At 47.4% G+C, this 16,432-nt stretch overlaps 1 protein-coding gene across 11 annotated transcripts in view; it reads right to left on the reverse strand.

Moving 5' to 3' along the window:
* Window positions 1–6,794, reverse strand: part of LOC126985140 (glutamine amidotransferase-like class 1 domain-containing protein 1) — a 113,121-nt gene extending 106,327 nt beyond the window's left edge. For all 11 annotated transcript variants that reach the window (XR_007738335.1, XR_007738334.1, XR_007738336.1 and 8 more), the window contains exon 1: window positions 6,648–6,794. Coding sequence is in view for 5 of the 11 variants with exons in the window: in XM_050839697.1 (XP_050695654.1) it covers window positions 6,648–6,693 (46 nt within the window). In the remaining 6 variants the exon portion in view is untranslated. The remainder of the gene's footprint in view (window positions 1–6,647) is intronic.
* Window positions 6,795–16,432: the final 9,638 nt, after the last annotated feature.

Consider the following 16,432-nt stretch of genomic DNA (forward strand, 5'->3'; position numbering starts at 1 on the left):
GAGAGAAATAACATACGACAACACTTCAGACTTTCACCAATTTCACTCCAAATTAGTAGTTCTGGCCAGTTATTGCTGCAGCATGCCACAACTACACATGACAAATTAATTAAGCTTAACCCTTAAATGACAGGTATTGTTTTCATCGAATGGTCCATAGATATTGGTCAAAACACCTGCTCATTTTTTTTTGTTTATACACATAATATTATGAAGCGTCTTAATTCATTGAACACAGCGGCGAAACCCAAATTGCGATATATTATGCAATAGTCACACTAGCGGGTGTGAGCTGCCAGCATGAAACACTGCTCCAGGCAGCTTGGGAAGGGCCTCCGCCAAGGACGCACAGCATGTCAGCACAGGTTGGCCACGGTGGCAGCATGTTTCACACTCCCTCCCTCTCATAATTTAATGTCGATAATATGAACTGTTCTTTACACTGAAGTAAGTCAAATAGTACAATCAACAAGCACGGTGTGTGTCTTTTTGTTTCTAACTCTTTGAAATGCACAGTTCATGATTACATTTGTCCTAATGTAATTGCTGTTCACTTGAGGGGCTTAAATGTACATATTATGATGGTATACCACCCTACTTCAAACACAACAGCTAGAGATGATGATCTTACTGGGGTATTTCGTCTTTTTGCAACAGTAAGGAGATAATTCTGATGGGAGATTTTAATCTTCCAACTTTGAAATCGGATGGGGATAATTCTAGGTCTTCTCCCACTGACTTTAGATTTCTTGACTGTTTCACCCTCTTAGGTCTGACTCATTGGATTAAGCAACCAGCATTTTTAAGTTCTGGAAACATTCTTGATAGTGTCCTAACTAGCAAGGAAGATAGAATTGATAATGTGGAAGTGTTGCCTCCCTATCCAAATTGTGGTCACTCACCTGTTTGCTTTAGCTATATATTTTTCAGAATTTAGTGGAGAGACCATATAATAAACCTATAGATTGGAGTGGCACAAGGGTAATTTCTGGGCAATTAATGATAAGAAAAGTAAAGTAAAGTTGGGGGCATACGCTGCAGCAGCGCGTAGCCTCGGTGCTCATCTCCATAGCATTGGCCCTTGAGCCTGTGGTGGGAGGGAGCCCATTACCCCGGGACACAGGGCCAGTGTGACATCCGGTTACCACAGTTTATCTTCCCCAGGTTTCCCCAGGTACCCATTTATCGACCAGCCCGAAAGGGAGGATGAACAGCTGGGTGAGCTGCACGCTGACTGCCCGGGCCAGGATTCGAACCCGGGCCCGCGGAGTAGAAGCCAGGCACGCTGCCCGGAGTAGAAGCCAGGCACGCTGCCTGGAGTAGAAGCCAGGCACGCTGCCCGGAGTAGAAGCCAGGCACGCTGACCACTAGACTACGGAGGCGCAATTAATAATAGGTTGGGAATTATTGACTGGGATATATTATTTGCACATCTGTCAGTTGAGAAGATGTATGTTGAGTTTACTAAGACTATAACCAATGCTACATTAGAACATGTACCACATAAATGCTTTCCCACAACGAAGCCACCATGAAAAACTAAACCACCAACTGTTTTAAGATGTAATAGGGGAGCAGCTTGGAAATTATACAAGGAAGCCAGATCCATTTTTGGACGTCATTCCACTCAGGCAATCCAGTCGCTTGAAAATTTCCAAAGAATAAATAGTCAATACAGGAATTTTACACTCAGGTCTCAAACTGTTTATGAAATTTCACAAATAAATAAAATGAAGTCTTGCCCTAAACTGTTCCATTCTTATATTCAAAATAAGAAGGTGAGTCGCCCATTAACTGGGGCACTTCAGTTAGGAGATGGGTCCACAGTTAGCGATCCCAGTGGAATGATGGAGTGTCTTGCAAACACTTTTAGCCATATATACACAGCCTCGCCCCCAACCCTTCCTGCAGCCCACCAGATGTCTGATACTCAGTTTTCTTTTATTCCACTGACTCTGGAAAGAGTTAAGTTGGCTAATAACAATTTGGATAAAGACACTATTAAGGGTCCTGATGGTATTCATCCACTGGTTCTGAAATCTTTGTCAAAATCAACTGGCTTACCCTATATACCTTATTTTTACAAAATCGTTAAATACTGGACAAGTGCCCTCAGCGTGGAAAAGTTCTAACATAGTCCCTATATTTAAGAAAGGTTTGCAATCGGACCCTTTGAATTACCGTCCTGTGAGCCTAACATTTGTATGCTGCAAGATGCTTGAAAGAATTATTGTGGGACAACTTAATCTTTACTTGGAAAATAATTTAATTTTGTCTGACTCCCAGTTTGGCTTTAGAGCAGGAAGGAGTGTCAAGGATCAATTACTCTTGACTTATGATGAAATAAGTCAAAGTGTTGATGCAGGAGGTACAGTTGACCTAATCTTACTTGATTTCTCAAAAGCCTTCGATACAGTTTGCCATTCCATTTTGATCACTAAGCTACATCATTCGGGTATTTCTAGTAACATATTGTCTTGGATCCACAACTTTCTTACCGGGAGGAAAATGTCAGTTGTTGTTGATGGTTATTCTAGTGCCTGCAAAAGTGTGATGAGTGGTGTTCCTTAAGGTTCAGTCCTGGGTCCCGTTCTTTTTCTTATTTACATTAACCATCTGGCCTCATCACTTGGCTGTCAATATAAGATCTTTGCTGACAACTTAAAAATTTACATGAAGGTTCAGAGTAATAATATTTCCTCTACAATCAACTGTATACTAGCTACTTTCCAGCAAGTTACTGATGTACTGAATGGAATGGCAAAATCATGGGGTCTTAACCTTCACCCAGACAAGTGTGTGGCTTTAAGATTTGGCAGAGATCTCCCTCCTGCTGGCCTTTACGACCAGTACTTCATTAGTGATATTCCTATCCCATTTACCACTCTGAGCAGAGATTTAGGGGTAATGATTGATACTAAACTGAAATTTCATGACCATATTCGTTCTGTGGTTTCCAAAGTGGGTTGTGTGGCTTCCATTTTATTGAAATCAACACTATGCTGTTCTCATGATTTTATGATGGCACTGTACAATACTCATGTTTGTCCTCTACTTGAATTCAGCTCAATTGTGTGGAACACTGGCTATATTGGTGACATTAAGCAACTAGAGTCAGTCCAGCAAAGGTGGACCAAAAACATAGATGGCCTAGGGAAATTGTCCTATGCAGACAGGCTTACTGCTCTTGAGCTTTTTTCTGTTTGCAGGAGGTTATTGTGAGCTGATTTGATTGAGTGCTGGAAGATCATGCATGGTGTTGCCCCCTTTGACTCGACTAGACTATTCCAGCTTGCTCCAGTTGTGGGTACAAGAGGTCATGTCTTCAAGCTTGCTCACATTCGTTGTTCCCTTGAGTGTCGGCATTGTTTCTTCCCAGTTCACATTGTTGGCTTCTGGAATTTTCTTCCCTCTGCAGTTGTTGAGCTGAGAGACCTTGGTGCTTTCAAAGCTGCTCTAAAAGATTTTCTTGGCCACAAGCTTTACGACTATTATCCCTGACCATATGAAATTAATTCCCAATGCACTTTCCAGCCTATGTCTTATTGGATTATGTTCTGTTGTTTGATGAGCTTGAATAGGCTGGCGCATTGGTTGGTGAGACCTTTTGGTTCTTTGCCTGATGGTTTACTTAAGCATGGCTCATAGGAAAAGGTCACGCAGGTAAGAAATCCAGTTAAGAAATTTTAACATTTACTTTACTCACTTTCAGTCCTCCTCAGAGCAGGGTGTTTCAGTCACGGTAACACACGCCTTACGCGTACCCTTCTTACCTTGCATGGAAGCACTTGCTGGGCGAGAGTGCAGTCAGATAGTGGAGTAACATCATCACTCTATGCCACTCTCACTACTGCTGTCACTACTCACAATGTATTCATCACTGTTATCATTGTACCATAGACTTCACAACTAGTTGACGGGAAATCTCTTCAGTCTTGGCGCGCTGGCTTCGCGTAAGGGGCCGATTGTTATGGCGACTTTCACTGCGACAACTCAAACACACTCTGCGTTCTTACTCCGAATTTAAGTGGAAACAGGACGAAATCTTCAAGTTTTAGTGCATACAAGCAGGCAGGAGTGTCTCTAGAGTGATTTGGTCGAGGATTCAAGGTAACTTATATAAAATAGCACCATGCGTGCACTTTGAAAACGTTGTGTAAAAAATGGCAAATTTGCGTAACTTTAGGATGAAATCTTTACGTAAAATGAATGATAACTGTAGGATAGTGAAGTCCACAGTTTTACGTATTAGGAAACAAGAAATGTACGTTTAGTTAGTGCCTACATGGCAACTCAGCTCAGTTCCTGCGTCGCCTAACTCGCCTTAGGCACGCAGTCAGCTGGGCACTTCCCCTCTGTAAAGGATTATCGCTGTCCTGCCTCTGTTTACTCTCCAAGTAAAGGACCTACAGTTATTCATCGTCTCTGTACCCTTCCCCACAACTGCAAGGATCCAGAGGACGATACAAGAAGACACAGCGTGCAGAACTTCATGGTGAGCAACAGGTTGGCCCAGCGCCTGCATTTGCTGAAGCTCGTCGGGTTCTTCCGGGAAGAACCCGACCTGGACCGGGCCAAGGCAGAGGAGAAGGAGGACGACGAGGTGATCTTGGCCCAGCTTGCCAGGAGCTGGCCGACGACCAGCCGGACCCGCCGACGGACGAGTTGCTCCTCGCCGCGGTCGGCAACTACGCCGGTACCTGGCCAGGAAGGTCCAGGCCAACTCCTCTGTGGCCGAGTGCTGCAAGCAGGAGCTTGCCCAGCAGGAGGAGATGAAGATTACCGTGGAGCTCGAGAGGGGCGACCCGCCCTCTGTGATGTTCGACGCCCTGGTCGAGCTGGTCGACAGGGGAGAGCTGGAGACGGGCCGGGCGGCCATCTCTCCCAATGGCCCACATGGCGTCCTTCGCGATGTCGCTGTGGGACTCCCTGATGTGCAGGGAGGACAAGAAGGAGCGCAGGTTGAGGTTCCTCTCCCTTGCCATGCGCCACAGGGACGGGTTCAGGCACCTCCTGGAGTTCCTGGCGGCCTCAGACCCGACCTTGCAGGGGTACAGGTGCCAGGAGGGCACAACCTGGCCAACACCATCTTGCCGCACATCAGCAGGTCCCTCTTCAACTGTTTCGGTGCTAATTTCTCCAAGGACGTGACCTCAGAAGCGAGGAAGAACAAGGCCTTGAAGCAGCCGACCGGCAGGAAGAGGAGCAGTGTCGAGGAGGGCAGGAAGGAGACGGCGAGGAACAGGGACGTGTACAAGTCCAGGAAACTGACCGGGGCCCACAAGTCATAGGCCAAAAGGCTAAAGTGATTGTTCAGGGACGAGGGCCAGATAGCCGGCAAGACGTGCTGCGGCAATAGTGACATCGAATTCAACCAAAATAAGTTGTGATTGTATATAGAAAAATGAATATTTTGCTTTTGTTGAGTAAAATTAAGATGTTTCTGCATGCTTTCCTCAAGTATTAAGTTTCTAATGTGAAAATTAAGTAATTTATTAGATGTTAAAAACTTACGTAAAAAATTGCACTAAATAAAAAAAAAAATAAGTAGCTATTTCGGGCAAAAACTTATAAGATATGCTAAATATTGCTATTGATTCTGAAAATATAAGTGATTATCTCTGCATTTGGTGATGTTTGTGCATCTAGCGTAAAATCTGAGGATTTTATAGCCTTTTTAAGTTTTGTTTTACTTATATAAAAAACAATTAATCGGGATTTTATTAGGGAACGACTTTGAATTTTTTGATACCGCTGCTCATGGAGACTCATATATGCCTAAGGGAGGTGCCTGTTTTAGTTTCAGGTCGCTAGCTGCTTTGGTTTTGAAAATATTTAAATTTTAAATTTTTGAAAATCGGCCCCCTGCGAATCGGCCCCGCGCCCCGTTTCCCGTCAAGAGATTGTGAAGTCTATGATTGTACTCACAATAATCTTCACTTTCTATCCTGTCCTTTCCTCCTGAAGCATCACTGTGTTTCCCAGTGTTTTCTCAAGAGGTGCTGGGTGTGGGTTCCAGGGCTGCTCAGTGAGGACTAATGATCTTATTTTAAATCCATGTGGGTCAGATATGCTGGCAGACAGCTCGGTAAGTCATAGAACCCTCCAAATTTGAGCTAAACATTCAAATTAGTGGCGCGCAAGAGTCTGATTAAATAAATGATGGCTGTCTGTGCGGACCACGCTGGGTTTGATTAAGTAAACAATGGCTGTCATTTAAGGGTTAATTAATCAAGCATGAAAATTCAGCTACGTAACAAATCAAAACTAATCCATAACAGGGGGGGGCTTCACTCCATCTCAACCCCCCCCCCTCCCCCTGATACAGGAGGCTTCACACCTATCGACCCATTCTACACTTCAGTGAACAAAAAATTAAATAAATAAATAAATATTAACACAAATGGTAATAAATGTTGAACAGCACACTCGTGATCTATCAGGAAAAAATTGTCGACCACCTAAGCGAAGTAGGTGACCGACTGGAGTAGTACCTAATATACAACACAAAGTCAATATTAATTAACCTCAAGCAAGATAGCTACGTTTACTTCCATAGTAGCCTAACTTACCATGACATCTATAGTGTACGAGTTTCTTCCCCCTTCCCCTAAAAATTAGCTGTTGCTCAGATTACGGAAACTCACCAAGTGGAGAAGCAGAGAGCACAATGAGGCAATTTTGTTTGGCCATCCTTGCCCGGGGGTGCGCGGCGGCCTGGACGTGTGGCGCCGCTGTGTGCTGAGCCGCCCTCCCTCACACTGACAGCTTGAACGCCCCTTCTTCTCGCTTCCTAAATATATATCCGGGTCACTTAACACCAACTTTCGAAGATGTATATCTTTAGAATATACAAAAAAGCTTTTATCTTAATGAAATTTAATGTTAAGCAATAAATCAAGAAAGATAACAAAGTATGATCAACGTGATGATTTCAATATATCATAGATCTCTGTAATGTAACCTGTACCGAAACTTAAGCTACTTGACTTCGGAGCAGCTGTTGTTATGGGAAAAAATACTATTTATATATATATATATATATATATATATATATATATATATATATATATATATATATATATATGTGTGTGTGTGTGTGTGTGTGTGTGTGTGTGTGTGTGTGTGTAAATATATATATATATATATATATATATATATATATATATATATATATATATATATATATATATATATATATATATATATATATATATATATATATATATATATATATATATATATATATATATATATATATATATATATATATATATATATATATATATATACAGGGCCCGTGAGAGGGGGGTGAAGCTGGTATCTTTACACCAGGGCCCGGTCTCAAAGGGGGCCCGGCCTCAAAGTGCAAGTCATAAATAAAGCTCCAATACGGCAAGATGAACAGAATTTACATCCTACCAGTGAACATTTATGGCTTTAAATTGGCTCTTAAAATTGGTCAAATTCTAAAATCCTGATCCCCCCAGCTGGATGGGCTCACTTCGCTCGCCAAATGGTAGGGGCCCAATGACACTCATAGTACCAGGGCCCAGTGATGGCTCTCCCTGGCCCTGAATATATATATATATATATATATATATATATATATATATATATATATATATATATATATATATATATATATATCTATATATATATATATATATATATATATATATATATATATATATATATATATATATATATATATATATATATATATAGGGGAAGGTGGGGTAAGACGGACCCCTGGGGTGAGATGGACCCCCACCTCAAATATGAATTAAAAAGGGCATGATTAAAATTGATGTCGCTAGATGTCCTCAACATCAACTGTAACTCACGCGGGTCGGGTGCAACCGGAAGCCAGGTTCAGTACCGCATTTGCGCTCGATGTGGAGGTTTGTGTTTTTGGACAGTGCTGATGTTATTTGGAAAAGGTAAGATAATTATTTTTTTGCATTGATATACTGGTTGTAATGATTTAGTAATCATGCTGCATATAGCCAATCGTTTGTGCATTATAGGTATGTGCCATAAAATGATATATCAAACATAGATGTTTTATTAAAAAATGCATAATGCGAATATTTACGTATGGGGTGAGATGGACCCCGAGGGGTCCATCTCACCCCATACTCTAAATATTTTACAAACACTTAGCAAGGGGGACCCCTCAACATGACAGGATCCCCATATAAGAATGAGCTCCAGACAGAAGTTCAGAAGAAAAAAGAAAAAGAGGTCAGTCTAGCAAAGAAGCAAAAAATAGGAGCCAAAAATAAAACAGCAATCATATCAAAGCAACTACAACGTGAAAAAAGGAAAATAAAACCATAAACTCAACAAGCAAAAGCTGGACCATCCTGGCTTCATGAAAGCAGTAGCGAGAGTGAAGAGGGAGATGGAACTGTCTGCCTGTACTGCAGTGACAAGTTTGGAAATTCTAAGAGAGGTGAAGGGTGGGTTTGCTGTGACAATTGTAAACGATGGGCACACGAGCAATGTGCAGGGATACTGGATGATGAGGATGATATTGAGTGTTTTATTTGTGATCTATGCAAGGAATGATCAGGCAATTTGGCATAATATAGCACTATAAAGTATCCCTGTAGATGTAAAATGGGCACAGAAGCAAATGTATGATGGTAAAGGATGCTGAAAGAAGGGTTTTCTTTGTCATTTATTCCAGGAAGAATTTTTTTTTTTTTTTTTTGTCAAGGACTATGATGAACCCTTAGAAAGCCGAAAAAATGACGGGGTAAGACGGACCCTGGGGTCCGTCTTACCGTCATTTTTCGAAACAATAAAAGTTACTTTTATTTTAATCATAGTTTAAATTTTTCCATCAAATAACCGTGCCTAGGTTGCGTATTGGAATCATAAGACCCTAAAGTACCACCACAACCCCTAAAACATTAAAAAAATATCAAAATGTGGCTTATAGACCCATTTCTTTCTTAAGGGTTCAGTCTTACCTTCCCTATATATATATATATATATATATATATATATATATATATATATATATATATATATATATATATATATATATATATATATATATATATATATATATATATGTGTGTGTGTGTGTGTGTGTGTGTATATATAGATTTATATATATATATATATATATATATATATATATATATATATATATATATATATATATATATATATATATATATATATATATATATATATATATATATATATATATATATATATATATATATATATATATATATATATATATATATATATATATATATATATATATATATATATATATATATATATATATATATATATATATATATATATATATATATATATATATATATATATATATATATATATATATATATATATATACATAGCCGTCATTCCGGGGGGACAGGGGGACAAGTCCCCCCACTTTTCAAAGTGGGGGGGACAACCACAGAGTTATATACCTCTGTGGGGACAATTAACATATCAATCGCTCCCCCGGCCCCTACCCCCACTTTTCAGCTACAGCTATTATACTTAAAGGGGGAACCTACTGAGTTCGTGGACAGTTTGTCTTTCAACCAAAATCATGTGGTGAAGACTGTGAAGTATATCCCATGAAGTAATTTTATTATATATTGTTACGCCAAGGCTTAGCTTAGTTTAAATTGTAATTGGCGCCACGTGACGTAATGAGGGTTCCCTGCGGCCCCGTTGAGGGGGCGGGCTGGAGAGGGACGCCATGCGGCGAAGAAGAGTGGAGACGGAGAGAAGACAAAGGACGCGCTCGCCTGTGCTCTGTGCCTTAGGACTTAATCGCCTGTGATTTGTGCTTTGACTGCCTCCCCCTTGGACTTATAAGGATTGTACAACGTGCTATTGCTTAGTAAACCCCAAGAAAGTCCGCCCTGTATTTAATTGTGCCTCGCTGTGTGCTCTGTGGGTGTGTGCGAGTGTGTCCGCCGGAGTGTCTTTGTGTCTGCTGTCCGCCTCGTGGGAGCACTGTGTTTTCCATAGCGAGCCCAGTTTAAGTAATTGGGAGAGCACCTGTCTGCCTGTGTGAGGGGTAGACGAGGAGGAGCACAACAGTGGTGTCAGGAGCGGGATGGAAATTGTGCTGTGAGTGGACGGGCAGACAAAGAGTGACGCCTCGGGCACAATGGAGCTCGGCGAGCACGGTGCGGCTGGCGGAGCGAGTGGTGGGGGTAGTGGTGACCTTGAGGCTGATAAAGACGCTAAGCCTGGCCAGCTGGAGTTAATTGCCTCAATGTTGGCTGGCTTGAGGCAAGAAATAACGCTTCAAGGTTAAAAGCAGGCACAGCAGGCCGAGCGCTCCGAGGCACAGGCCAGCAGGCTTGAGGAGCAGGCCCGTGAGCAGGCCGAGCGCTCCGAGGCACAGGCCAGCAGGCTTGAGGAGGCACTACAAGCAAGTTTGGCTTCTGTGCGGCAGGAGGCACGGCAGTATACCGATCAGGCCTGCGAGGAGGTCCGGGGTGAGCTACAGAGGGGCCTAGAGGCACTGAGAGGTGAGGTGTGGGAGGTAAGGTTTGAGGCGAGGCAGGCTGCCGTGTGTGCTGCCCCAGAGGAAGTGCAGAGTCAGCCTTTGTGTGATTGGGGGCGGTGTCAAGCTTCGCTAAGGCCACGCAGTGCATTCTCTGAGCCTCCGGGCCTGGCGTGTCTGGCCGGGGGTCACGGTCGGGGCTCAGCGGCTGGCGTGGGCTGCGGCGGGGCGCGAGCGGCGGCCCCGCCACTGTTGCCAAACAGCCCGCCACCCTCGCCTCCTCACCTAGACCCTACCCTGCCTCCTTTCTTGCCCCGAGTGCCTGCCTTCTACCCTGCTCGTTCGTTTCCTTCCCACGACCACCGCAGGCGTAAGCCGGCTGAGTATGACGGCAAGGTAGCTTGGGAGGCCTACGTTGCTCAGTTCGTCATGCTCGCAACAGCTCAAGGGTGGACTGAGGAAGAAAAGGCGCTGCAGCTGGCAACGGCGCTGCGGGGCCCGGCACTCGAGATTCTCAGCCACCTTCCAGCCACCAAGCAAGCTTCCTTTACCAGCCTGTCGGAAGCCTTGCAGCGCAGCTTTGGGCACAGTCACCAGGCTGAGGTGTACAGGGCTCAGCTGAAGAAGAGGGCGAGGCAGAAGGGCGAGACGCTGTCACAACTGGCGCAAGATGTGGAGGCCCTTGTGAGGCGGGCTTATCCGGCTGCTGGTGAAGACATGACGACCGTCCTCGCCCGTGACGCCTTCGTAGATGCTCTGCAGGACCACCAGCTGCAGATCTACGTAAAGCAAGCCCACCCTGGTGACCTGCAGGTGGCTTTGGCGAGGGCCATGGAGTTCGAGGCGTTTCTCAAGACGTCAAGCCGCCTCGCTGACTACGCCAAGCCTCGGAACGACGTGCGAGGCCGGAAGGCGAAGGTCGAGCGTAAGGCGGCGTCGAGGGAGACGAGCCCCGAGTTTGGTGGCCTGTGCTGGTGCTGCGGTGAGAAGGGCCACAGACGCGACGGGTGTCCGAGGGGGCGAAAGACGCGTTCCTCGACCGGCCGAAGTCTGGGGCTTCCAGACTTGCTGCAAGGACTGCGGCAAGTCTGATCACCGCTCAGCGCCTGCCCCAAGCCGAAGCAAGTGGCGCAGGCGGGAAACAGCAGCGGGCTGGACAAGGGGGCGACTACCCAGCCTGCCAAGGTCGACACGCCCCCACTTGTGTAAGATGCCGCCATACCACTAGTTCGGTGCAGGTGGAGGGCAACGTAGACGGTAAGTCTTGCCGCCTGACAGTCGACACCGGGGCTGAAAAGACCCTGGTGCGCCCCGAGTTGCTGGACGCTGAGCGGCTCCCAGACGCCCCGCAGAGATTGTGCGGCGTGACGGGCATTGCGTGGCACTCCAGGGGCCTGTAGTGGCTCGTGTCGGCGTGGGCGGCGCAGAAGAGCGGCTGCCAGTGTACGCCGCCGACCTGGATGAAGAGGGCTTGCTCGGTTTTGACTACCTGGTGCAGACTGGCGCATGTATCGACTTTGGACGGAAGCGGATGAGGGTGCACGGACAAGAGGTGCCCTGGCTTCCGGAAGTCGGTTGTGCCGAGGCAGTGACGGCCGAGCGACTGCACCTTGCCCCCAGGACGGAGCGACGAGTCCAGTGTCGACTGTCGAGGGTGATGCACGACGCGGAAGGCATAGTAGAACCCTCAGAAAACCTGCACCTGACTGACGGTGTGGCAGTCGGGAGGAGCCTCGTGGGAGCGGGGAGGAGTTAGTGACAGTACTCGTTGCTAACTTCTCTGACGAGGCTCGGCGACTACCCGCTGGTGCAAGACTAGGCACATGTGAATAGGTGGAGCGAGCTGAACAGCCGTCGAAGAGTGCGTCTACGCCTGCGGAGGAGTGCTGCCTGACTTCCTTGAAGACCTGGCGCTCAGGGGCTCCGCTAACCTGACGGAGTCGCAGGCGGAGAGGGTGCGCCACACCTTGACGCAGTACTCAGACGTGTTCAGCCGGGGCGACGGACTTGGGCCGCACGTCGCTGGTGAAACACAGCATCAACACTGGAACCAGCGCGCCCATCAAGTGTCCCCCGACGTATCGCACCTGCCCGACGAGAGGAGATGCAGCGCACCGTCAACGACCTGGCAAATCAGGGGTGATCGAGAAGTCCGACAGTCCGTGGTCTTCAGCGGTAGTCCTGGTTAAGAAGAAGGACGGCACACAACGCTTCTGTGTGGACTACCGGGCACTGAATGACGTGACTGTGAAGGATTCCTACCCCCTGCCGAGGATCGACGACACCTTGGACGCGCTGGTAGGGGCGAGGTGGTTCTCCACGCTCGACCTGAAGTCGGGCTACCACCAGGTGGAGATGGCCGAAGAGGACAAGCCGAAGACAGCCTGTTCCTTCGGGCAGGGCTTGTGGCAGTTTAATGTCATGCCCTTCGGCCTCTGCAACGCCCCTGGCTGTTTTGAACGTCTGATGGAGCGGGTGCTGGACGGCCTGCAGTGGAGGACGGCCTCATCTACCTCGACGACGTCATCGTCTACGGAGGCACCTTCGAGGAGGAGCTGGGGAGGCTGGAGGAGGTCCTGCAACGCCTGAGGAAGGCTAACCTCAAGCTCAGCCCCAAGAAGTGCTCCCTCTTCCAGTACGAGGTGCCGTTCCTGGGGCATGTCGTCAGCAAGGACGGCGTGCGCACAGACCCGCAGAAAGTGGCAGCAGTAGCAGACTGGCCTCGGCCCACTAACGTAGCTGAGGTCAGGAGCTACTTGGGTCTGTGCACCTACTACCGTCGCTTCGTGCAGGACTTCGCCACCATCGCGGCGCCCCTACACCGCCTCACTCGTAAAGGAGTGCCTTTCGAGTGGGACGAGGCGTGCCAGGCTGCGTTCGACGGCCTGAAGAGGGCCCTTGTGGAGGCGCCGGTCCTGCCGTACCCCAACCCGAAGCTCCCTTACCTGCTTGACACCGACGCCAGTGCGGAGGGCATCGGGGCTGTCTTGTCGCAGGTGAAGGATGGAAGGGAGCACGTAGTGGCCTACTACAGCGCCAAGTTTAGTAGGCCTGAACGCAACTACTGCGTGACCAGGAAGGAGCTGCTGGCAGTAGTAAAAAGTCTCGAGCACTTCCAGCCGTACCTCTACGGCGCTGAGTTCACCGTCCGGACCGACCACGCTGCCCTACAGTGGTTGAAAACACTGAAGGCGCCGGAGGGTCAGCTGGCGAGGTGGTTGGGAAGGCTCGAGCAGTTCAACTACCGGATTGTTCACCGCCCGGGTCGTGTGCACAGCAACGCCGATAGTTTGAGCCGGCGCCCGTGTGAGGCAGGTTGCTCTCACTGTGCTAGCAAGGACCCCGACCCTGTGACTCGACGCCCGTGTGAGGCAGGTAGCTCACATTCCGTCCCTGAAGGACCTGACGCCGTGAGTCAGAGCCCGTGTGAGGCAAGCTACTCACACCAGGCGCGTCGGGACCCTGACTACCCCAGTAGTGACGAGGAGGACCGGGCAGAACTTGACCCGGTGGACGTCGAGGTCGCGGATGATGTGGAGGAGGAGGCAGGTGGAGACGCCGACCTGGAGGCCGGCTCTGCTGGTGACCTGGACCAGCCCGCTGCCTCTCCCTCGCCCTCACCTCCACCGCGACGACCAAGACGTGAGAGGAGGAGGCCAGGATGGCTTACAGATTTTGATACAGACTGATTTGTTTAGTTCCCCAGTTATGTTTTGTTTGTTTTGTTAAGTTGGCGAGGCGGGTCGCCTGCGCTTAAGGGGGGGGTAGTGTTACGCCAAGGCTTAGCTTAGTTTAAATTGTAATTGGCGCCACGTGACGTAATGAGGGTTCCCTGCGGCCCCGTTGAGGGGGCGGGCTGGAGAGGGACGCCATGCGGCGAAGAAGAGTGGAGACGGAGAGAAGACAAAGGACGCGCTCGCCTGTGCTCTGTGCCTTAGGACTTAATCGCCTGTGATTTGTGCCTTGACTGCCTCCCCCTTGGACTTATAAGGATTGTACAACGTGCTATTGCTTAGTAAACCCCAAGAAAGTCCGCCCTGTATTTAATTGTGCCTCGCTGTGTGCTCTGTGGGTGTGTGCGAGTGTGTCCGCCGGAGTGTCTTTGTGTCTGCTGTCCGCCTCGTGGGAGCACTGTGTTTTCCATAGCGAGCCCAGTTTAAGTAATTGGGAGAGCACCTGTCTGCCTGTGTGAGGGGTAGACAAGTGGAGCATAACAATATCTAGTGCCGTTGGAAAGCCAAACGTATGAACGTCAAAGCATCAACAAACATAGCGTGGCGATTGGCTTCTGAATTTCCTGGACCGCATAGTAAACCGCACCCATAGTATAGCCAATATGTCGAGGCCGGTCTGGTGGGGCACCGAAAGGGAATTCCCCTGATGCGGCGATGCCAGATGTACTAGCAACAATTAAAGGCTTAGCAAGGAAGTGCGATTTATTTCCTCTCTCTCTCTCTCTCTCTCTGTTTTTCCACACCATCCATGAGGTAAGAGTTAAGTTTTTTTTTCATTGAGGTTTCCCCAGGAGGCATAATCCTCTCTCAGATATTTAATCTGACAGTTCTTCGTCCGAACTTTCCTCCACATTGATGATGAAAGATTCCACAAAGTGATCCACCGCAACATCTTGTCATGTCTATATCCTCTTCCTGAAGGCGCTCAGCATGTTGTACTGCTTGCATCCAATTGCTTGCCGTGACCAAGCTTAAGGCTTCCTTGACAAGAGGTTGTAGGGAGGCCACTTTAAAGATGTTATTCTTGGCCACATGTGCTTTCACTTGAACCCAAATGAGCTCAATGGGGTTGTAGTGGCAGTGGTAGGGTGGAAGCCTTACATCCTTAATTATGTCCTGCTTCCTCCGCAATGGTGTCGATGCTGTACTTTTTGCCAACTGCAATTTTTTTGTAAGCTCGTACAGCTCAGCTCTGAGCAGGTCGGACTTGGCTGAACACCCTTCCTCTCAAGCCAATCCCTCAGGTCAGCTTTCCTCCAAGATGAGGTGGGATTTCTTTCAAGCAGAGCAGAATGGTAGGGAGCGTTATCCATGACAATGGCAGTGTGGCTCGATGTTGGGCAGCAGCTGATCCTTGAACCATTCCTCAAACATGGTGGCATTCATTTGCTTGTGGTAGTCGCCGTCGTTCTTAGCTCGAAAGATTAGTTCACAATTATTTATGAAGCCATCTTTGGTTCCGGCATGCAGTACAATGAGTCGACTACCTTTGCCAGCCTGTTGCTGCGCGCGATGTGGTGTCTTAAGCATTTCCCGACTGTGTAATTCTGGTTCACCCAGGTTTCATCGAGATTCACAATGTTGTATGAAGACTGCTTCACCTGCCGTATTTCTCGCAGAAATCGGGTTCGCGCAGCCACAACATCAGTCCTTTCCATAAGGAATTTCCGGCCATCCACTTTTCCATACTTGAACCGATATCAGTGAGAATCTTGCGCAGCGACTCTGAGGATCCATCAAAGGAAATATTCTGCTTAAGTTCTTCCTTTATTTTATTCACTGTAGGAATTTCCTTCCTCTCGTAGAATTGCAACACAGTTCTCACCACACGTCTGTCGAAATCGTCCAAGTTCGTCACAGTTGCAGAGCGCTTCTTTTTTGGCGATGAGAAGACATGCTGTTCAGGAGACTTGTATCACGCGGGCTTGACTGATGCCAGAGCAGATTCGCCGAACAGTTGTTTCGCTGACGTTTGTTGCTTTTGCAGTCCTGGCAACAGCTTGTGAGAAATGAATTAAAGGTGCCCCGTATGCCTTCTCTTCTATGAAGAACTTATTAAAGTTAGAAATAAGTTCTTTCTCCCTACTGTGTAGCTGGCGAGGACGAGTAGCACGGGGAGCTTCCATTCCGAACGGTAGCGTGGGGGAGAATGACTTGACTTGACCTGATTAACGGCGGCCTGGGAACGGTCAGCCAACCC

Source organism: Eriocheir sinensis, chromosome 58 (genome assembly GCF_024679095.1).
Source record: "Eriocheir sinensis breed Jianghai 21 chromosome 58, ASM2467909v1, whole genome shotgun sequence".
In the NCBI taxonomy this organism is placed as follows: domain Eukaryota; kingdom Metazoa; phylum Arthropoda; class Malacostraca; order Decapoda; family Varunidae; genus Eriocheir; species Eriocheir sinensis.